The following is a 23,439-nucleotide window of genomic DNA, read 5'->3' as shown; positions in this document are numbered from 1 at the left end:
CAAATTTTGCACTACCTCTAAAACTATATTTATCTGTTTTCTTCTTTTTGAAAAAGTATTTCATGTTCAACGGCGTACACAGCTTTACCTGTATTAAAAAATGAGAACGGTAATCTTATTATTATGTAACGCTGTATGAATAAGTTGGAATAAGAACTGCAGAGGAAGTAGATTTGTGGGACCTGAAGCCATGCTGATCTTCAGCGTACGTTTACATAGTATATTTTCGAGCAATGTGTTAATTACTCCTAGAACCAATATTGCATCTGCAGTTCGTCAATATAGATTTGTCTCCATATTTAGACGGGCACACTTTTTCAACCTTCAGCACTTAAGGACACACACACGTTTCTAGCGAGCGATTTAAAAGATACAAAAGATGAGCACCTAATATGTCGATGTTATCATTAATAAGCCTAGCAATCATCATGCCAAGACCAGCAGATTTCTTTTTTTTTTCATGGTTATAACCTCTGAAAGTAGTTCATCTGTATCGATGGCAGGTAATGCGAAGCAGGTTACTATGCAAGCTCCACGGGTAAATTTTGGGGCATTTGGAGTACAGGAGTCTTACGTAAATATCTTGGAAAATATCTGCGATGACCCACAGCTACCTTGATTCTCCACAAGAAACGTAGAAAGATACCAATGAAGAAAGGGGTCAGGCAAGGAGACAATCTCTCCAATGCTTTTCGCTGCATGCTTGGAAGAAGAATTGAAGTCGGAGGAGTTAGGAGTGAAGATCGACGACGAATATCGCAGCAGCATTCGCTTTGCAGATGACATTGTCCTATTCAGCAACACTGGGGACATTTTGCAACAAATGATCGAGGACCTTAGCAGACAGAGTGTAACAGTAGGTAGGGCTGAAAATATGCGGAAGACGAAGATAATGATCAATAGACTGACAAGTGAACAAGAGTTCAATATCGCCAGTCACCCTCTAGAGTCTGTGAAGGAGTACGTTTACCAAGGTCAATTACCCACAGGACACCCTGATCACGAGAAGGAAGTTTACAGAAGAATAAATACGGATTGGAGTGCATACGGCAGACATTGTCAGATCCTGACTGGAAGCTTACCACTATCAGTGAAAAGAATGGTGTGCAATCAATGCATTCTACCGGTGATAAGATATGGGGCAGAAACTTGGAGGTTAACAAAGAAGCTCGAGAACAAGTTAAGGACTGCGCTAATAGCGATGGACCGAAGAATGATATCCGTAATTAATGATAACAGATAGGAAGAGAGTGGTGTGGATCAGAGAACAAACGGGTATAGCCGATATTCTAATAGACATTAAGAGAAAAAAATTGAGCTGGGCAGGTTAGATAACCGGTGGACCATTAGGGTTACAGAATGGGTGCCAAGAGAAGGGAAGCGCAGTGGAGGACGACAGAAGACTAGGTGGGATGATGAATTCAGAAAATTCACATGCGCACGTTGGAATCGTTTGGCGCAGGACAGGGGCAATTGAATATTGCAGGGACAGCCCTTCGTCCTGCAGTGGACATCAAATGTTATGACGATGATGATGATGATGATGATGATGATGAAATATCAGGCCGTTTGGAAGGTCGAAACACGTAATTAGACCTTTATGACGATTCCCTCAAACTGTGCAATATAAACACGCGGCGCAAAGTTTGTGACTAAGAAGTTATTCAATGTAATTAGTTTAATTACTAAATATATTGCTTTGGTTTTTCCTTTAGGTGATGTCCGCCGGCGCAGATAATTAATCTATAGTAATGCGATTCGAGTAACTTCTGTGGGCTTTAAACAGTCATTAAAGAAAAAAAAAGCATGAACAGTGTATAAACTGCCACGTGTTTATTGGGTGACCGCGTTCCATCGTCTAAGAAATGTTATCGCTCGCCTGCATGTATCGGAAGTTTCTCGAATGTCATCGATGGTACTATCCGCTGTCTGTTCTCACTGAACCTTGTGTAATCTGATTGCTTGTGTTCGCGACGCGAATTGTGTAGAACTTTCTGGAAGAACGCTGGCACCAGCGATTATTCTGCAGCCTTCGATGACTCATGTACGAAAGCCGACGCGCTTGCCCCGCGGGCAGAGCAAATTTCGACGATCCCCGTCTGTGTTCGCCGCTATCGCTCTCCTTTGAGTGCTTTGAGCCTGTTTTTGTGGGCACAGGTTCGCCCAATAAAAGTCAGTTTCGTCGTTCACAGTATTGCTACTGTGTCCTTGACCGTCACGACTAGTGACAATATAATAATACTCGGTTTGCCGGCCACTGAGGCGTCTGATTCCCGGACGAAGGTTCTGCACAATCAGCCTTCATGGCGTCGGACTCTTCGATGATCATGAGAGCCATACCCTGTGCAATGTGGATTTCTGAAGAACCAGAGCAAGTATACCTAAACCGAATGAAACGTCTGTAGTGGAGATAGAGGACGAAATATTCTTTAAGTGTGAAATGGGCCCAAGGGAAAGAAAGGACATTTCCTTAACGACATATCTGCGGAGTTGCGCAAGTTATTGCGGTTAAATTGTGCCTTGCATTTGAGCCAGGGTGATTTTTTTGTGCTTGCTTCCTAGACAAAACCTTAAAATATGTAGTACTGATAGGCACACTTCGTTCCTTCCATTTGTTTGCTGAGTGCAAAGAAATGAAAACAACCCTCGCGCTCAACCAATTCCTGTTAACAGCATACAGTCTGCATCCACTTCATGAAATCACCGACGCGCCTGCTGCAGTCGATTCAGAATGTGGATATCTTTAAGGTATTAAATACTGCGATATCGGACTTTAGTTACAGGAGTTGACGCATACTTAACAGCTTGAATATATATATATATATATATATATATATATATCTGTCACCGGAGTCGCCGTACCTTCACTAATGGAAATGCATTCGTTTGAGAAACGTGCAATTTTGCTTTTCACTCGTATACTTCAACCTGCACAAGTCCTGAGAAGTCATGGTATATACCGAACAAGGCGCGAAGTACAGCCGTTCGTTACTGCAGTTACTTCTGGCGGCCCGCATTTGGTCGCACAAACCAACGTTGACACCAATGTCCAAGCACATCACCGACGAAGAAGAACAGTCCTGTCAGTACTGCCAGTGTTTGCTGAACCGGCACGCGCGCCAGCCGCGGCGGCCGTGGCGCCTGACGTTCCAGGGCCAGTCGCACGTCTTGTACGCCTCGTTGAACACCAGACCCTGCGCGCACACGAAGCGGTGCGCGCTGCCTCGGTGGCACCGGAAGAACTCGCCGCAGTCCCTGGGGCTCGCGTAGAAGCCCTCGCTGGCGACGCAAGTCACCTCGCCCCAGCGGTCCACGGCGACTCCTCCGGCCGTTCCTGCTGCGACGGGTCTGTCGTGGGCACAGCGCGCGTTCCGCGGCCAGTCGCACACGCCGATGCGCTCGTTGAATAGCAGCGGTCCGGGGCACTGCACCAGCAGCGCGCGCCCGTGGACGCAAGTGAAGAAGCGCGCGCAGCTCTTGCTGTCTGCGAAGTGTTCGCCATTTTCGCAGGTCGATGTCGGTCGTATCGGTGCTGGTGTCGTTTTTGTTGTTGTTGTTGTTGTTGTTGCCGGCTTTGGTGCTGGCGTTGTCGTCGATGTGACCCTGGCGGGGTAAATGGGGAGCACTGGATCGGACATGATGAAGTCTTCAATGGGCCGGGTGGCAGGAGGTTCAGCTTCTGTGCGGACAGATGAGTACATACAGATGCAGAGGGTTCAATCAGTGATGCACGTGGTGACAAATAAAATCCTTTCATTTCTTTTTATGGCAGTCTCCGATGATAAAACCGACTGGAGACTCGAACCAAGATTATCATTTTGATGGACCAAACCATCACACACACGCACACGCACACACACACAGACCGGGCCCGCCCCAGGCTAGTGTTTTTAAGTCCGGGGCCGGGCCGCGCCCGGGCGTTCATTAGTAAGCCTATAGCCAGGGCCTGCGTGTGGATGACCAGGCCACAGACACACGCACACACGCTATACGCTTGCCCGAAGTCGGTTTGCGTTTGCGTCAACGGTAGATCTAAGTTCGTGGGTGGTACAAGAGAAGGCCCTCTCTTTTGCAATTCAGCACGTCTTCAGACGAGCGCGACCTGCAACGGATAACTTCAACCTTTACGCGCTGTTAGGAATGGCCTGCCGAGTTGCGGACCTGCAGGTTTTCTCACCCAGCTGCAGCTGCGAGCGTTGCGATCTTCTCCGAAGAGAACTAGCGAGGACAGCGCTAACCGACCATGCGCCTCGTTTGGAGGATCGGTGACGACAGCAGGGCTGGCCACGTTTGGCGCCCTGTACATTGTTGGTTAATTTGCCTGGTCGTCATGGTCTCTTTGCGGCAGGGGGAGCACCCTGGCAAAAGGGCGCTTTGCGGTACGATGGCCCCAGGATTCGTCACAGTCTGCCGACACACGTGGCGACTACAGGAAAAAGGCAGCTCAGGAATTTAGAGGCGCCGGCTGGAGTCGCGCGTGACCTTCTGACTACGGGGACGCAACACAATGGATACCACGACGACTGCGCTGCAAAGGTCGTCGGCCCTCGAAGAGAGCACCGAAACCTGTGCGGCATGTGTGTGTGTAAAACCCCTACCCCCTTCTCACCAAGGCGACCACGAGGAGTTTCTACGAATTGACTGGTTGAACGTTTTCCTCACCTAGGGAACTAGGGACAAATAGAGTGCTTATAAGCAGCGGTTGTCGGCTGCTAGAGTGCGCTGGTGCTCGTTGTCGTGCTCGAAATGTACTCGTGAGCTGTGTCCTCGTTTGCTGTATGCTTCGTCTTGCGGGCTCCATTTGGGAGCCACGCTAGACTGTCGATGTATGTCTTGTTTAAAATGTAAATAATGTAAATAAATCCTGCTCGCCTAAGTCCCGACGAAGAGTCAAGGTCCTCCCGGCAACTACGACCGCCAACTCTAATAGCGCTGATTGTTGACCGTACACTGGTCGATCGCTGTAGCGAACACGAAGAGGCAAACGTATTAGTGTTTCGAGCAGTCGGAAGAGTCCTGAGATGAGCGATGTTCACTGTCGTGGGTATAGCCTGCCTCATTGCCCCAGAGATTCGGCCAGAAAGGCACCGAAGTCTGTATCCGAAAGCCGCTATAACGCAAAACCACGAAAAAAAAAAGGACTGCAAGAAAAGGTGGACGCGAAGTTTCTCGACGGTTTTCATCACACTCAAGCTCGATACCGGGATGTCACTGTTCTCGCCATGCAGGTAGGATTGCAATGACCCGCCGTGGTTGCTCAGTGGCTATGGTGTTGGGCTGCTGAGCACGAGGTCGCGGGATCGAATCCCGGCCACGGCGGCCGCATTTCGATGGGGGCGAAATGCGAAAACACCCGTGTGCTTAGATTTAGGTGCACGTTAAAGAACCCCAGGTGGTCAAAATTTCCGGAGTCCTCCACTACGGCGTGCCTCATAATCAGAAAGTGGTTTTGGCACGTAAAACCCCAAATATTATTATTATTATTAGGATTGCAATGTGCATGTTGAGAAATACAAAACGTAACGCTTGACGTTAAAGCGCGTGTGCACCCTTTGCAAAGACACTGGAGATGGTAAATTTCATTTAGGGTCCCGTTGAATTGTACGAACACCATTTCTGACTTGTAAACCGGCATTATTGCTACAAACTTCTCCACAATAACGTAACTTCGCAGCTGTTCCTCGTTTTTACCCTCTTCGCGCCTCAGCTGTGCGGGATACCACTCCGCAACGTTTACTCTCCGAGACAGGCAACGTGCCAAACAGAGAGAGAGAGAATCCAGGTCCACGTGCTAAACCTGAGCGACTGTAATACGACAGCATTATAAGGTCGGCACACTCACCCCTAAGATTGCACTGATTGCGCCAGGATCGGCCCCATTTTTGAAAAACACAATTAAACCCTTGCGAAGAGGCATATTGTACGCTGCTGTGAGGATAATAGGCCCACCCACTTTTGTTCAATTGCACAGACTTTGATATCGGCGCAGTTTACTATTACAGTCTGTAGAGCGCTGCACGGACCTGATTTTACGGTCCAGGTGCGGCCCGGGCCCACTTTATGAAGCCCGAGCCTAGCCCGGGCCAGTGGTTCCATGACCGGACCCGCCCCGGGCTTGTGTTTTTAAGCCCGGGGCTGGACCGGGCCCGGGCGTTCATTAGTAAGCTTATAGCCAGGGCCCGCGTGTGCATAACCAGGCCCGGTTTGTAAGTAAAAAGAAACACCTTTTTTACTTACAGATTGTACCGTATGTGTCCCCTTTTCGGGGTCTAGTCAGCCGCAGTGTATAATCAATGAAAGACCAAAATCTTTGTTTATCCCATGGGAACATCAGTGATCTGGTCCGTTGTCTGCGCTGTTATTTATCTGTTGGTGCGCATGCATTTACCTTGATCGTATGGTTTAGTCCTATGAGGTCATTTATAGCATGCGAATGTATGTGTATATATAGGAACAGGTGAATTCACGAGCATACAACTTAATACAAAACGCACAAGTAAAAAGGGACACCCCTTGCGTTAGAGCTAAAATAATATAACAGTCGATCAGAGTTGTAACAGCGCAATCGCAAAAGCAGTAACAGGGGAATGGTTTGAAGAGCAGTTTTTTGTCAAATTTGTATTTTTCTTACGCGGAAACAATGTTCGTTTTTCTGGAAACGCAAAAAAAAAATTGAACTTCATTCTATTTCTGTTTATGTTTCTCTATTTTATTTGCTAAAGTATACTAAAAGCCAGCTCTCTGCTCGTGCCACTTCAATTTGGCACAGAATGCCTCGGACCATGCAATACATAATGTGTGCTCGAAGGCATGACTTAGGCCCTTTAATGAGTGGGCCCGAGTCCAGCCCAGTCCCGTGGCTTCAAGCCCGAGCTCGGCCAGCGGGCCGGGATAGGAGTGTCTCCGGAATCGGTCCACAATAACAAAAAAAAAAGGGGGGGGGGTAGAAGAAGCAGGCTTCGCTTTAAGTAAACTACCGTAAAGTGCTAACTTGGGCCAGTTGGTACATGTCTGGAAAAATAAATAAATGATTAATGTGCGCAAACAGCGGGACCTGCTGACCGAGACAGACTAAGCCTTGTCTGTCAACCGGGTCTCTCAACACGGTTGATAGACACGGTTGCTAAAATAACTCTTAGCGCAGCTAGTCGACGCTCAACTTTCTCGACGCATAGCATGGTTGAACAGGCGCACAACTGTGTACCATTGAGTCTTGCACGCCTTTGCAGTGCAGTCTGTATGCCAAGGACGCAAATAAATAATAATAATAATAATAATAATAATAATAATAATAATAATAATAATAATAATAATAATAATAATAAAGGAACATCGTGGAATCTGTGGTTTTTAAACTTTCGCTCTCAAGTGTATACGCACGTGTCCTTATTAAGCTTGAGACGAAATGCATCGGCGTTGTTGACAGCCGTTTAAGAGCGCAAAGAATAATATGAAAAAAAATAAATAAATAAATAAAGCACACCGATGACACGACGGGCGCTCTATTTTCAACTTCCAGCAAAATTTCGTTGAATTTACTTGTTGGAGTTTTCAGAAAAAAGAAAGAAAGAAAGAAAGGAAGAAAGAAAGAAAGAAAGAAAGAAAGAAAGAAAGACATTTTCTGCGTTAACTGTCTTTATCGTGTCTCAAAGACTTGTCGATGACTGAATGTTGTCCGTGACGAGTAAACGCCTACAAATTGAAAAGGAACGCCGCCGGACCGCGGCGGTGCTCCGTGATGCACGAGTCTATCTATACTGCACGTACCGGCGAGGCTGAGGGCTGTGGCACCGTTGCACGAAGCGCACGCCACGCTGACAAGCAGGGCCAGCCACCGCATCTTCTGCGCGTCCTTGCTGCGCACGTTGACCAACTGCTTCGAGGAGCTCCTGCATGGAAGGAAGCACACGACAGCGCACAGGTTACGACTCACTCGCGACGGTGCGCTCGACTATTGCCAACCACTCGCATCTCGGCGAGTTCGCGGCACAAGCGCCGCGTTCAACGGTCAGCGCGTTCGGTCACTGAACGGGTTGACGCGATACTAAGGTTGACGCGCGAGACCGATCCAGTTTGTCAGCGCTTTCTCTAAGCATGCATTTGCGAAAGGTTACGGGCCGACTTTATCCGGAAGCAAAACAGCGCCGTTAAAATTACTCGGAACCTGTTTCTTTTTTATCACCCGGAATGAAAGATTTCGAGTCGAAGGGGTACGAGTTTATGTGCCCGCGCGTCTTCAGTGGCCTGTTGAGTTTCGAGCCACGCATCGCACCATGCGAAGCCAAAGTCGGCTGCTCCTTGAATATGGGCTCATTCTTTTATATACTTTTGTACAAAGTAATTGTGGTTTAGACATCCGTTTATTATTGTAAACCATTGTTATATAGAACGAAATCGCGTCGCATACGTCCTAAGCACGTATGTGCTCGTACCAATGTGAGTCCATGCGGACGTCTTTCCGTCTGCTGGGCTCTCCACCCCACCTAACTTCCGGACGCTCGATAAAATGAAATGCTCAGACGAAGTACTAGAGAAACGAATGCTTGGGTAACGATAAACCTATTTACAGGCCTTAAAATGTGACGTCAGTATTTTGACAACAATACAAAAAACGCCGAACAGCCAGCAATACGCTAAAATGAGAGCACGCCTTTTCAATGCACGTCCTATGAACTCGTTAGATGCTTCGTTGACAGCCTTTAATTATTTTTTTTTCGTGCACTTTCATCATTTGAAGATGTGGCCAAGCGAAGCGGAGCCGCAATCTCGCTACGGGATTATACGTTCGCACTGATAGAGGAAGTTCCACTGCCTGTTTTTCTGGCAAGCCCTGGCTATATATGCCACCAGCAGAGCTCTGGCACAAGATGCTGTGGTACTTTCGCCCATTCGAGCAAGTAAGCGGCCATTGTTCGAAACAGTCGCCTGTCTCCGCATTTGAAACCCTCCTCTCCGCTTTACATTTACGACGTTCGTGAACTTGAACCCGGAAGCGTGACCCGTGAAGCCGGAGAGGCCACTGTGATTGCGAACACGAGTTGACGCATCTTGTTTCCGTTGTGCTTGATTGATTATACACCCGACCAGCGATGGCGGAGAGAAAGGGAGAGAGAAGTTGGTAAGTGACAGCGTTGGCGGTGCACAGTGGACGCGGGAACAGAGGCATTCCTTGTTTCCGAGGGGATGACAGGAGATACCGAAGGAATTGAACGCGCGGAACGAAGTATAACTTTGCCGAGAGGTTATTCCTCGCCTGTCAGGTTCTTACCAGTGAACGTCGTTTACCTGCTTACGTGTTATGAATGCATCATGCATTTTACGCAAACCTATGAACACGAGCGAACGCCTATGCAATTTACTCATTTTTATCCGTTCTTGTATATGACCGGAGAACTGCATGAATGCTCTCTGTAGAATACAGCTGGGCTATCCAACGCGTGCGGTGTGGTTTTGAGCCTGTGTATGGTGCTCTGACCCGCATGCTACACCTTGGCACGCAGTGTTCTCATAGTCATACACGGTACTGACACGGTTGCCTCTGCGAATAGCACGTACTACGTCTGTGTCACATGGCATGAAGCGATGCCTCATGAACTTGTACGCTGGTGTTACGACTGACACCAGTTGTTATGCAGACGGGTTTTCGACGACCTTCAACAGCGTCTGCTTGGAGCTCGAACCAGGCTGATCATCGGAGAGGGTTCGGCAGTGAAGACGAGGCAATGTAAAAACAATAACAGAACTTTAATACATCGTTACGGATGAGTGTTGCGCTCCAAGACAAAAAGTACGGAAACGTTCGGCGTGCGTGCTCCTGCACGTACGGGCAGAGAAGACGTGTCTCCACGATGCTGGATTCTTGTACTGGTTTTCTTATACCCTCCGCCATCCGGGCAACCTCATTCTCTCTTGCTCCCTGGTAGAGGGCCTTGTCAGGACACGTCGGGTCAACCCACACAGAGGAATACGGAGAGAAACCACTCCCTGGCGTAGAGGGGGTGAACGTAGGACAAATGAGAGTAGGATTTGCATTGGTGTACAATCGCGTGAGCACACACCCGACGGACAATTGCTTTCATGTTTACGAGCGTGACGATTAGGCACGTCGTGTCTCAGCGTTTGACGTCCGTTCCATTCATTGCCGCACAAAGTGAACCGCAACACTGGTTAAAATCAACCTGTTTACTCAGGGAAGCCAAGTACACAGGTGATTTGTTTTTAAATGTAGGATTAGTTACGGCTGATGATTAAACTAGCCATAAGCTCAATGGCATTAATAAATGAAAATGGAAATGACGGTGGTATAGATGAGACTACTTCGCTGGTGGGAACCGAACTCACAACCTTTGCACGATATCCGCGCTTCTTGCCCCACTCCTTGACTTGCGAAGGCGTCTGTCCCCTGTCGATTTTCTTGCGTGCTTGTGTGCGTGTATTTCAGCCTTGGGAGTGTTCGTCAGCGCATCCTTCGCGAGAATGGCGGCGCATGTTGATCGTTCCTATGCCGCAGGTAGAGTCCGCAGGCGTTGCGTAGCACGTGATATTATAGGAGGAGTCAACTAGCCAATGAATTGTCGTATACTGCATCAAGACATCAAAGCTTTCAGAGTCGGGACCATCGCTATGTGTTGAGCGGGAACAGGGTAACTGAGGGAACAAATTTTTGGGTAGCTAATCACAAGAAGGCAACAGATTACGAAGACAAGGAAGGCATCAGGGAAACTGCTTGTTCGTTTTCCATTATCATTGAAGTTTAGAAACAGCTATGGATGACCATGAACTTTGTCACAAAATAATTCTAAACTTTGATCGGAATGAAAGATTCGAGTGGAAGGAGCGCGAGTTCAACAGTAGCAACAACAACAACAACAAAAACGACACAGAAAGTTAATTTCTCTTATGCTTTCCTTGTTTGCTTCATTTGATTGCTACTAAAAATCGAGTCCTTTATTAAGCATCCGTTGGGGCGGGAGAAGCAAGACTACGAAATTGTGCAAGTTCATATTGTCATTGCGCTGTCACGCGAAGCGCACAGAGAAGTGATGGGAAAACGACGCAAGTGGATGGAACATAACTCTATTTTTGACAGGCACTGTCAGTGCCTCTTTTGTGTTAGTGCCCCCTTTTGTGTCTCGCGACAAAGCAGGATAATAATACGGATGTGTCACAATACCCAGTTGGTGACAGCGAAGATGTCCCTCACAGTGACATCTGTTAGGGAATTTTCCAGAAGTGGCAAGTGAACTACTGTTGAGTATCTGGAAAAACAGTTCTGCGGAATTCCGCAAGGTGGAACAAATGTCATGAACGGCGCATCCACCCGAACGTAGCACGAAGCTACAAAGGGAACACATACGAGTTTCTCAGAAAGAAAGCTTCGCACTGGAGAAAAAATTCGTCCTTTTCCGGGATTCGAACCCGACACCAATGCCTTTCCGGGGCTGTCGCTCTACCATCTGAGCTGACCAGGTGGCTATAGCAGACCGCAGCGCGGGGGCGAATTAATCGACGACTCGAATTACTCGACAATTAGTCTACAACTCGAAAAATATATTCCCCTTTATGACACCTAATTCATCCACCTTGCGAGATTCCGCAGAACTGATTTGCCATATTCAGTGCGCTTGCGCTTCGAGTTGTCGATTAATTGAGCGACCACCTCTGAAAGGCGTTGGTCCTGGTTTCTAATCCCGGATCAAGCAAATTTTTCCTCAGCTGCCAAGCTTGCTTTCTGAGGAGCGTGTACGGATAAGAAGCGATCATTCAGCTGCACCACAGGAATGATGCGTAGTGCAGGAATTTGTTTAATCTTCGTAATTATGGCTTCTAACGTTCTTTAGATTGCAGTTATTACGCTATATGAACAATCTTCTAAATGCACGAAGGCAGTAAAATATAAACCCCATGTAAGCGATCTTGCGCGCGACAGCGACAAGCGACGCTATGGTCTCGGACGGAGGTAACGTTCGCTCGTCGCCTGCAAGTTGTATGCCGCATGCGAGGGACGACTTCGAGCGAGATCTCACCGGTGGTGCCGCTATGATGGCAGGAAATACGCCTCCTAACTGGCGTGACGCGTGATTTATTAATTTAAATTGATGTGTTTTACTGTAAAAAGCAGCATCAGATATTTCTGAAGGTCTTGCAGTAGGTTCTTATCTTTGCACGTACCAAAATTAAATCGTTTGCTCGTTCCGTGCGATAGTCGGTAGTACTTGAGTGATATACATCCAGTTCCAGCTTCAAGCTATTGGCTAGTTGCTCATAGCATTTCCAGGCGTCGAGCGATGAATTCTAGATTTTGAGAACCGAGTGATCGAGCGACAAGACCGAGCGATCTGTTCAAGCGACGGCCCGATCCGTCGCTCGAAGCCGTCGCTCGCATAATCGCTCTCATGGGGTTTAGCCTTAAGTCCACGTGCATCGTGCACAAGCATTGCGATTTGTCGCATTTATAACAAAATACTTTGTTGACAATAATTGATCTGCAAATTATCATCGTCGTTCGAAGCCTGGATGGTGAATTCCAGTAAACTCGTGAACTATACCCATCATTCGATCATGGAGTGAAGAACAAAAAGCCCTATAGGATGGGACACAAGACGTCAGACATTTAGCCTTCGCGAGCCTTCGCCGTTCGCTCCCTGTTTTCACTTGGTGGGAGAAGGGGAAACGTGCACATAGCTAAGGACCGTGCATGCGCGTTCAATCTTGGGAACAGGACGCCGCTTGGTTGGAGTATTGCTGGCCGTCGGAGTTCCCGGCTGCCGTTTTCTCCAGCTCGTGAGGCTCGGTTACTGCTCGCCGCTTTTGATGTGTGTAGTTCCCGTCCACGATGCATGGAAATATTGTTGCGGTCGCGAATGCAACACTAACTGAAGAGCTTCCGCACTATATAGGACGCGTGTTACAGCTTCCGAGCGTCTGTGTGAGCGGCACTGCAGAGAGCCGACGAAGAATTAGCGCAGCAGCACGCGGTGACTACATACACACTGATATGCCATCACTGGCTTGAGTGCTTTTTCTATAGTTTTTCATTTCATGGTAGGTTTCTTTAGCTACCCTTTTAAATGGCTAGGCACCGGCGACCGCGTCTCTCTAAAGCGCGACAAAAATTGCGGCGCCATATCGCTGCTATACACTCGCGTCAACTGATACCTGCGATGTTCCGTAAACGGTACTAAGTTTACCGATAGGCTGAAACTCTATCATGTGGCACATGCATGCATTTTATCGTCATCGCCACTGCCACCAAGAACGCGCCCGCCTATATATATCTCATGAGTCCGGCACGGGTTCGGCAGTTGAGTGAGTGAACGAGCGAGTGAGCGAACGTGTCAGCGGAGAAGGTTCCGTGACACTTGGCGCTAGTGTTGTTGAAATATCAGTGGAGTAATTGACACCTGGGGCCATTATAGATGTGAAGTCTTCAGAGGAACGAACAGGCGGTCCTTTAATATGCTCGTAGATATCGTTGCAGGAAATTGAGCATACCGATCGATGTCGTTTTTCTCTGAATTCACTGTGTGCAGCCAGTCCATTCGGCAGTCAAGTACGATGCCTGTTTTGTGGTACCGTGAAAACTCGGAATAATCAGCCAATGCCACTCGAAGGCCCATTTATACATGGTCCTGTTCCGAAACTCGATCCAGTGTGCTAATTCGCTCACCGCATCCTTCCCCTCCCCCGTCCTCCTCCCCTAGAGAGATATTCGCGCTTTTATTCTTCTAATCCTTCATTTTTATTAGAAGGACTTTGCTCTCAAACTGCTAATGTTTCGGAGCGTTCGGCTACCATTGGAGGTGTCAAAATCTCAATTCAAGCTCTCAGAAAAGACGAGGCTTTAAAGTATACGCCAGATGCATATTTGTAACGAAAATTTAGGTAGCGCAAAATAAACACAGTTGCAAAGGAGGGTGACGAGCGCTAACCTAGTGCTTGTTCTTCGTATATATCTGTCCTTGTTATAGTGTTTATTTAGTACTACTTTCCGTTGCAAGTATACACCTAACACGAAAAAGTTTACTGTATAAATGCATATATTCAGCTGGCATCAACGTTCGTTGGCGTATACAATCAACAAGAATGCAGACAAGCGGACTCCTCTACAGTGAACACATGCATGCTCGGCAAAGAAAGCATGGTAATCACGGAAGCGAAGAGCGCAAACTTCTTTTTTAAGATTTCACTATGAAATAAGGTTGCTGTCCCAGAGATAATCAGGGAAAATGCTAGCGGTTTCTGAAATGATTATTTTATGTCAACTGATCCGGAAACAGTTATGGAACGTAATTACATCCTCAGAGAAATTAATGGCCCTCCGTTGTTATCAGTCATTCCTCCAGTGAAACATTTATTAATCTGCAACATCGCTGACGCTTTGGTATATCAGATACGTTGGAACGAGTGCATACAAGCACAACCGCAACAAAAGCTCTTTTCTTCCTGCAGGTTACGCCTTGCGAAAAGAAAAATATGCTCTTTTTGTTCCCCCCTCCCTCGCTCCTCCTCTCTTTTTCGATGTACCCGAACTGGGCGAAGTTGAGTGCGCAGATATTAAATGAAATGACCGCATCCATCCATCAGAAAGTACTTAGAGTCGCCGATCATTAATTTCCTCTCCGCTCGACCCATAAACCGAGCGCAACGGGGATGTGATGTATCGGCGCAATTAATAACTCCGAGCGTAAGGCCTCGACAACAGGAGGTTTCAACACCGCACGTTGCGTGCCAGTGTCAGCGACCGACCGGGAAGAGAGCGACCGCCGCGAACGTCACGCGTATTCCGCAGCTTCCGCCAACTTGCGCACGGACGCAGGACGGTATACACGTATACCTCCTGCACGTTGGGCTTACCCGCCAGCTCCCGCGGCAATGGCCGCGAAAGCAAGGCGAAATTCCCTCTGTTACACAACTGGCCCTCAACCGTGACACTGGCACATACGCTCACTATAAATGTTCGGAAGGACGAAGTTTATAAATGGCCCTGGAAACAGGATCGATGGACTGACGACGTGTGGAGCTGAGAAAGCAAGAACCGCTGCGGTTGTGTAGCCTCTCGGACGACGGAAGCTTACTTCACCGCCGCATTCGCGGCGTTCCTGAGGCGGGACGCTGTTTCGAAGCGCGCTCGTGTCACGAGATAAATAAAACGGGATCAGCAGCGAGCTTCCACCGGGCTTCCGAGAAGCGCCATGCATTCGGACGTCCGTTTCTTTCTTTTTTTTTTTTTTTGTTCTCGTTTTCAAGTTACACTGGCAGCGTGGCGAGCACGGCTGGCCTTCCGGGAGAGAGAGAGAGAGGAAGAGAGAGAGAGAGAGAGAGAACTACGTCTTCGTAATATTGTGATAGTGGATGTTGTGAATGCCATCCTATAATCCATGGTCGCACACTAACACTATATCTACATCCATGCCAACCTATGACCTTTAGAATTCTTAGAAGCTCGTGGCCGTGAAACCAAAGGGAGAGAGGGTGGGGGAGGGGGGGGTCCTGTAGCACGTTTATAGCACGCATTTTTATAAAGATTGCACCGATGTCCTGTTTAAGAGCGTAACGCCAAAGCCACTAAACAAGCACGGCGGGTATCAGAAAACATGGAACAGCAAGGAATGACACGTAGCACATTGTTCATAGGTCCCAGTGACCTTTGCAGTAACTCCGTTGTTCCCAGTAGTTTTGCCTGGTTCAGGAACTTGTCTGTGTAAACTTACACGATATATTACACGATATTACACCAACTGCAAGACTCGTAGCTGTAGTGGCAGTATGACTTGCAGTAAGCGTAAGCTAACTAAGTAAAAACGAGCTGTTGTGCTAGGCGTCCTCTATTTTAATCCTGCCATCAGATAAGTTCATTCATGCTTAGTAGTTAAAGCCAACGTCCTAGCGACTTTACAGCCACTTTTCCGCATCGGGAATGTTTCAAACCTCTTTCTTAGACCTGTCCCGGCGGTAGTGCAACGCCCGTCAATAAAATTACATTGTTTTAAGGTTTCAGCTCCGTTATGGCTTCGCACGTTTAATGTTCAAGTCTAAGAATATTTAAGATAAAAGACATGCGCTGTCGCTTTTTTTGTTTCATGTTTCATGACATTTGTTTGTGTTCTGCCATTCTCAAAATTCTGAGGAATAACTTTGTCAAGAATGTAAAACCTGGTAAAACCTCACGGCGTTGCCGACGGCGACAACAACGGCCAAAACCTGGGAAGTGCGTACGGTGACGACACTTTCCACACTTGCACCACTCGTTCAGACTTGAAGAAACGAATTTTCCTGCTCTTGCCGGAACATGCACAAATGATTATCGAATCGAAAGCTCTCCATATGAGAAACTATGCACCGGGTGTTTCTCTCTTTTTTTCCCCCTTTTTTTCGTAGATCATACAGAAATTTTAATAATCACCTGTGGCAGCTAGATAGCATAATTCTAATAACTGAGCTGGATAACTCAAAGAGGCGGATATTACTTGCATGAGAAATCGAAATGCATAATCGACTAATTAACCAAAAACAACTAAATAATTTTCTAATTAATACCTTACGGCCCACATTGCTATTCACAAATTGTAGCCGGCGAGTTCGTAAGGCGTATCCACTTGGAACGACTTTTCAGGTTGCCACCAAGTTTCGAGATATTAATTCCTGAAGTCGGTGATGAAATACATTGGCATACCAGTTACTTTTGCGCTTCAATGCATAAAACGACGTTTTCCTAGAAACTGAAGTGGAACGACAGTACATTTTCCCGCAAGTTTGACGGCTCATATATCGAAACCAGCTGCATGCATCCCCAGTATTCGCTTCGAGTGGATATGCCTTGACAAACTCAACGGCTACAACTCGTAAATTGCAATAAGCGCCGTAATGTAATTAATTAGGACAGTTAATTGGTGATATTTTTGCTATTCAGTCGATTAAGCATTTCAATTTCTCGTGCCAGTAATGTGCGCGCCGCTGTGTGCCGCAGGCTATCTTTAGAAATGTTGTATGGTATAAAAAAATATAAATAAAGAACACCCCGTATATATATATATATATATATATATATGACTCGCTCAGTCGTCTGTGCAGTTGTGTATGCTGCATGAGTGCATCGATGTCAGTGCGATTCTAGCATTCGGAAGTGCCTGTAAAACTGTGCCTGCTTCCTTCGCTTATAGTGCATCGTGCGATATATCTCGATGACATATCCTCCTTATAACACAGTATAATCTTCAGCTGCGCGGTTATTTTGGCAGAAAGGAGGTGCAGTTTCAGGGAGCCGAGTTAAGCAAGGGCAGTGCAAAGTGTCACTGACTGCGTACGGGAGTGATATCTGGTAGCATATATAAGTATACCACGGGTTTCCGCAAAGACTGTCTGTTTTTATTAAGAATATTGAAGGTAGAATTATTTTTTTTTTGTTGGCGCATGCCACCTGCTGTGCTTACAGCACACTAGCAGCGGGGGCAAATAGTAGCGGTGACGGTAACGGTAGAGTGGTAACGCTGTGTTAAAGTGCTATCTGGTACTATATCAACAGCGACAGACGCCGAATTTCATATATGCGCGACAGGGCGGCACCTGCCCATTTCGAGTGTTATGCATCACGCGGACCCATTCGGCTTCGTTAACTGCATCGCCACTGTTATAATTTAGTATCAAAAACATACGTGGGCCGAACCAAGTTAAAAAAGAAAAAAGCCGAACCAAGCTACACCTTGTTGACATGTTGATAGGTCATGCTCCGTTTCTTAAAGACGAGGTGCACGCCAACACCAAGTAGCTCCCAAATTTGGTTATCTTTGGATTATGTGTACTCGCATCATTCCGAATTATGCGCGAGAATCATTCATAGCCGCAAGGACCTTGTTCAGCGTAATTCGCTTATACCCATTCTCACAAAACTTGGAAATCTAACCGTTCTAACCAGTTAGCGTTGTACCCTAATTGGCTGACGTTTAAACTGATCTAACCCCCCCCCCCCCATCACCTCCCCCCCTCGATCCCACCCGTACTTTTCCGTAATATTTAAAAAATAAGCAAAACGTGACTTTAGAACGTTTGTGCGTTCGCTATCTTGGAAGCGTACATTTTCAGAAACTTGCACATTCCACGATAGTTAAATACTATATTTGCCTCTGTCAGTCTGTGAGAAGACGTTGAAGAAACGGCAAAGCGGATACTGCACGGTAATGAAGCCACAATTTCAACGTTTGAGCAAGAAGCCAATAGACACTAAGCCGGTACGTTACGCAGCACGAAAAAATTTGACGAGAACATGGCTTAACTTGTATACGCTCTAGACCCGTCGTTCGCACTGTATGAAAGTCATCTTCATCTGCGTCAGGGCTCAAACTCGCACAGAAAATGACTGCTCACAGCAGAATCTCACCATTTTATTTAATCTAGCTGATGCCAAAATTTTACAAATATTGCATTTCGAAAGGCAAAATTTGACTGTTGTGCCTTATCTGTACGATGCCACTTCTGTATCAGTAATCGCTTTGGAATAAATGCACAAAATCATATTACAGACGTTGGCGGCCACAGTAAGGGGCGTACCATTATATACGGAGCATTTATACAGCAAATTCAGTGTGTGAGAGCGCAAAGCATTCTGCGTGACCCAAACCAGGTCATGTAATTTCACAACACAGCTTCACAGCACAGCTGCACAAACCACGGGGCACCGCACATGTGATGCAACTACACTATACAGACGTGTAAACTGAAACTGTGCATGCCCGTTACATATTGAGCCAATGCAAGAGCGCATTCTGGAAGACTGGATTTTTTTTTTCAACGACCTATACGTATACACGCATAGTTTCCCGATTGGTCAGTCCGTTATGACCAACACTTGTTTATCACGTGTGCTCTGAAACGGGCACCCCGCTCAGCGATCAGTGTAGTAAATCGGTAAAGTTTTCAACCACCATAATTTACTCTTTATTCTACAAATTCTGCGTCGTCTCGGTCCATTCACCTTAACTTTACTGTGCTGGCAGCATAAACGCCATAGGTGTCATAGCGCCATAGGTGTCACCCACCGTTACTTGGGCTCCCTAAGCAATAATAGATAGTTACGTTCCCATTAGTAATACCGGGAGAAGGGCAGAAAAAGACCATGGGCATAAGACCATGGTACATACGTACCCGATGCAGGGCTGTGAGAACGGAGCTCGCATGGTTGCCGCCACGCCGACCAGAAGACGCCGTCCACCTCTGGCGCCCAACGTAGCCCGAAGTGCGACGGCGGGTCACGGCCGCTAAAGAAGAGCTTCGTATTCCTTCTCTTTTCACCATTGTGCCAACCGCTGCGCCCCTCCCACGCATTCACCACCCGTCGGTGGCGGGTAGGGAAGACAATCTCAAAATGACCACGACGTCTTTCGCGAAGCCGGTCTCCCTTTCAACGTTACTTCTGGCCGTTTGGACCGGGGCGGTCAGCTGTATATATACACTCTGTTATGAGCCCTGTGGCATTAATACAGTGCAGCGCCGTGAAAGCTGTTGTGGGCGTCGCCTAATCGCTGGCTGAATTCACGGAACAATTCGTGCCTGAGGAAGCTTCCTGCCGAAGCAGTATCACTGGCTGTCGCATTCGGCCCGCGCACAGGTGGCTGATAACTATAAGTCCCCGTCTTATAGTTTAAATAAAATAAAATACGCAAGAATTATTTTGTAAGGTTTGAAATAGCGCGCCAAGGCTGGCACAGACTGTACACACATCTTGATGCATGTCACATGCCTCGGTACCCTCTGTATAGTAGAATACTTGCAATTTCAAAAGTAAATGTGCACTTCTACACTCATCAAAGATTCTAAGAGATTCTGCGCACCTTACAAGTCACACGCGCACATAAAATTAGAAGCGCGCACGCTTAAAGAACGATACGAGAGCAAGCAGGCCCGCGTACCGGACCCCTGATTAGCTATATCGCTTGCTTTATATGGTTTCCGCCGTGATGCACCTTTTTAGCGTGACAGGGAAGCTCGGCAGCAGGGGCTAGGACGGTGCCCGCTGGGCGGTCGCAGCATCGTGCACACTGAACTTGGAATTGCGACCAGTGCATGGTTTTCGTGCCTTTGCTGGCGCGGTTGGCGGGCTCCGAGCAAATATCAACCATGACACGAGAACGAATGGCGGGGGAAAACCCTTGTACGGGGAGTCGCAGCCTTGACCGAGAATGTGTTTTGCACAGCTTGCGGTTGACACCTTCGAACGCTCAATAATTCACTGCGCAGCAAGAGAGAACAAAAAGGGCCGAAAAACGAAAGAAAGAAGCGCATTCTGATTATGCATACGTACGACGCAGACGTTTCCGAAGAATATGCACTCCAGGGGTTTACGGGCGCATTTATGAGCAGATCTCCCTAGGGTGACAGGTAAGGACGGACACGGGGTGGGTTAAATTACTTGAGGCAGTCTGTGAAGATTGCGATACGCTGTCTTGAAGGTTGCCCTCCTGCGAGGCGATGGCTCCACCGATGCCTGATGTTTAAGAACCTCAACAAATCGCAGCCCTCCTCCCTTTGCTCACACATTTTCGAGCCTTTTTTTTTTGTTATATAAGGTGCGAAACATTTGAAAGCTTCTGCAGAATATACGGACGGTGCGGACAGGTTGTCAGAAGATAACCCGCGGTGGTGCGATCCGCGCATGTAGGTGGGGCCATGGCCAAAGCATGCAAGCACTGGCTCGTATCCATGAAAAGCAGCAGGAGTGGAACCTGCATTAGCTGACCTACGCACCAATGTCCATACTCGCGGTTTTGATATATCTGCGTTTTTCACTGGTGCGATATCATCGCCTTCTTTGGAGAGACCTTTAAGAGAAAGAGAGAGGGAGAGAGGGGTGCTGTACTTTGATAGTCGTTTCATGATATCGCCACAGACGACTCCAGAGAGTAGACCATATGATATGCAGGTATATCCTTTATACCGCCAAGAAATACTTTGCGCTGCAGTGCCAGTCTTCTCCAGAAGTTTATAGGCTTAAAGTAACGTTTACATGTCGTTACGAAGCAGTTAGTCTCCAGACTGTGAGCTGTGTCATGTGCACGAGCCGATATAGACCATGTACTATGCAATTACTCTCAATAGATTTAAGGTCGTCGGTGGTAAGCTATCTCGACAGCAAACCGTTGTAAGATAGCATTATCATCATCATCAGACTATTTTTATGTCCACTGCCCAGGACGAATGGCCTCTCCCAAGCATCTCCAATTACCCATGTTTTGTGCTAGCTGATTCCAACTTGCGCAGGTAAATTTCCTAATTTCATCACCCCACCTAATTTTCTGCCTTCCTCAACTGCGCTTCCCTTCCCTTAATTGCTACCCATTCTGTAACTCCAATGGTCCACTGGCTATCTACCCTAAAAACTACACGGCATGCCCAGCTCCATTTATTACAGCGAAACTGTTAGTCTCTAGTTGGTTGTCATTTTTTGTGTCCGCGTCCGTCAGCAAAAATGCGGGCCGATCCCGGTGGCAGTGCAGGTCCAGTAGCACGTGGCTCGTACCTCCGTAAGGCAGAGGCTTCAAGCAGTCAACAAAGCGAAGCGAACAGTGCATAGGTTTTTTGGAATCACGCATACAACAAAAGCTATACAGAGAGGTTGATTGTACTCCGTACGTTTCTCAATTACTTGATTGATAACATGGATGAGACCCATTGTACAGTATCCCTTTCAGAAACCTACCTGTTCTATTGGTTGATTGAAGTTGATTGTTGCCGCGATTCTATTGGAAATTATCTTGGTGAATATTTCATACATTACTGAAAGCAAGCTAATGCGCCTATAATTCTTCAATTCTTATCGCCTCATTTCTTATGAATTGGTATAATGTTGGCATTCTTCCAGCTCTCTGGTATACTTGAAATCGTGAAGCATTGCGTATAAACGACCGCAAGCTTTGCGGGCATAATATATCCTCCTTCTTTGATTAAATCGACTGTTATTCCATCTTCTCCTGCCGCTTTTCCCAGGGCCATGTCTTGCAAGGCCCTTCTAACTTCATCGCTAGTTACATAAGGAGCCTTTGTATCCTATTGACCACTAATTCCAATGAAGGTATACAAATATCGTGGCTGCTCTGGATAGCGTGCAAGATCAGTATAAAATTCTTCTTCTGCTTTCACTACGCCATTGAAATGGCTGATGACATTACCCTGCTTACCTTTCACTGCATATATTTCGCCTTGTCCTATGCCAAGTTTTCTTCTCACTGATTTCATGCGGCGGCCATATTCGGAATCACTAGTCTACCAACTTGGGTTTCGCTTCTGCCTGTGGAACGTCTCTTCGTACGCATGTTTATTCACGGGCGTTTCGCTTGCTCAGCATCCTATTTTTTCACACATGCGTCCGCGTGCGTATGAGTGGAATAAATACGGAAAGTGAATCGGGATCACCGTCCGAAATGTCTAAAGACGAGATTCGTCGACGCAAGCGCTGCGAACAACAACGAGCTCGGCGACGGAGGCAGTGGGAGTCGACCGCCGACGAAGATTTAACCAAGGGATATCGATCGCAGCAACGTTTTAAAACAACAACAACAATAACAACGACGACGACGAAGAAGAAGAAGAGAAAGAAGAAGAATAAGACAATTGATTATTGTCTAACAATAAAAATAAGCGTGCATTGTTCCGTTTTCTCCGCGGTAGAAAAGTTCTTCCGCGTCAAATTAATATTGACTCTATAATCTTAAGTAGCGATGAAATGAAACAATCACTAGAAGAAATCGCGAAGGGATTAGAAATTAGATTTTCTTCTGTCTTGCCAAGTTGTTCTCGCTTACGAAGGGCATCAGATGATTTTACGGAAATCTCCATGTTAGAATTGGCTGAAATCGCGGAGCGATTTCCAGATTCAGCTCCCGGCGTGGGTGGGGTAACATCTACTATGATCAGAATTTTATTTAAGGAAGCTTCTGATGACCTTTTAGCTATTATAAATTACTCATTCGGTTCTCATGGATTCCGTCTGCGTGGAAAATTGCTAAAGTCATCCCTATTCTTAAAAATCATGGGGAAGGATATACAATAGATAACATTAGGCCAACTGCGCTAACTTCAAATTTGGTTAAATTAATTGAAATAATTCTATATGCCCGTATGATTAAATTTATACAGAACAAAATCTTGCTTCGCCCCTGCCAAATTGGATTCCGACCATCACGTTCAATTTGGCATGCTCACGTGGTCTTAGAAAGTAGCATAAAATTAGCACGGCGACAGAGGCAAATAAGTGCTCTTGTGACATTAGACATTTCCAAAGCCTACGACAGTGTAGAACACATAATTTTATTAGATATATTGCGAATCGAATTTTTAAATGGAAGAACACTTTACTGCTGTCTAAGAGGCGTTTCCTCGAGTATATATAATCAATCTAGAGGTGTTCCTCAAGGAGCTGTCACTTCACCATTACTATTTAATATTCTG

The 23,439-nt window shown here is 46.8% G+C and overlaps 1 protein-coding gene across 1 annotated transcript; it reads right to left on the bottom strand.

The window, feature by feature from the left end:
* Nucleotides 1-3,083: 3,083 nt before the first annotated feature.
* Nucleotides 3,084-7,915, bottom strand: LOC142570427 (putative chitinase 10). Its single transcript, XM_075678812.1, has 2 exons — nucleotides 7,768-7,915; nucleotides 3,084-3,679 (listed from the first exon to the last, which is right to left on the bottom strand). Exons 1-2 carry the CDS (start codon nucleotides 7,838-7,840, stop codon nucleotides 3,084-3,086), a joined length of 669 nt encoding a protein of 222 aa, XP_075534927.1. The 5' UTR covers nucleotides 7,841-7,915.
* Nucleotides 7,916-23,439: the final 15,524 nt, after the last annotated feature.

This window comes from Dermacentor variabilis, chromosome 2, assembly GCF_050947875.1.
Source record: "Dermacentor variabilis isolate Ectoservices chromosome 2, ASM5094787v1, whole genome shotgun sequence".
Classification (NCBI taxonomy): Eukaryota; Metazoa; Arthropoda; class Arachnida; order Ixodida; family Ixodidae; genus Dermacentor; species Dermacentor variabilis.
Note: the sequence above shows the minus strand (reverse complement) of the source record. Positions and strands in the feature narration are given on the sequence as shown.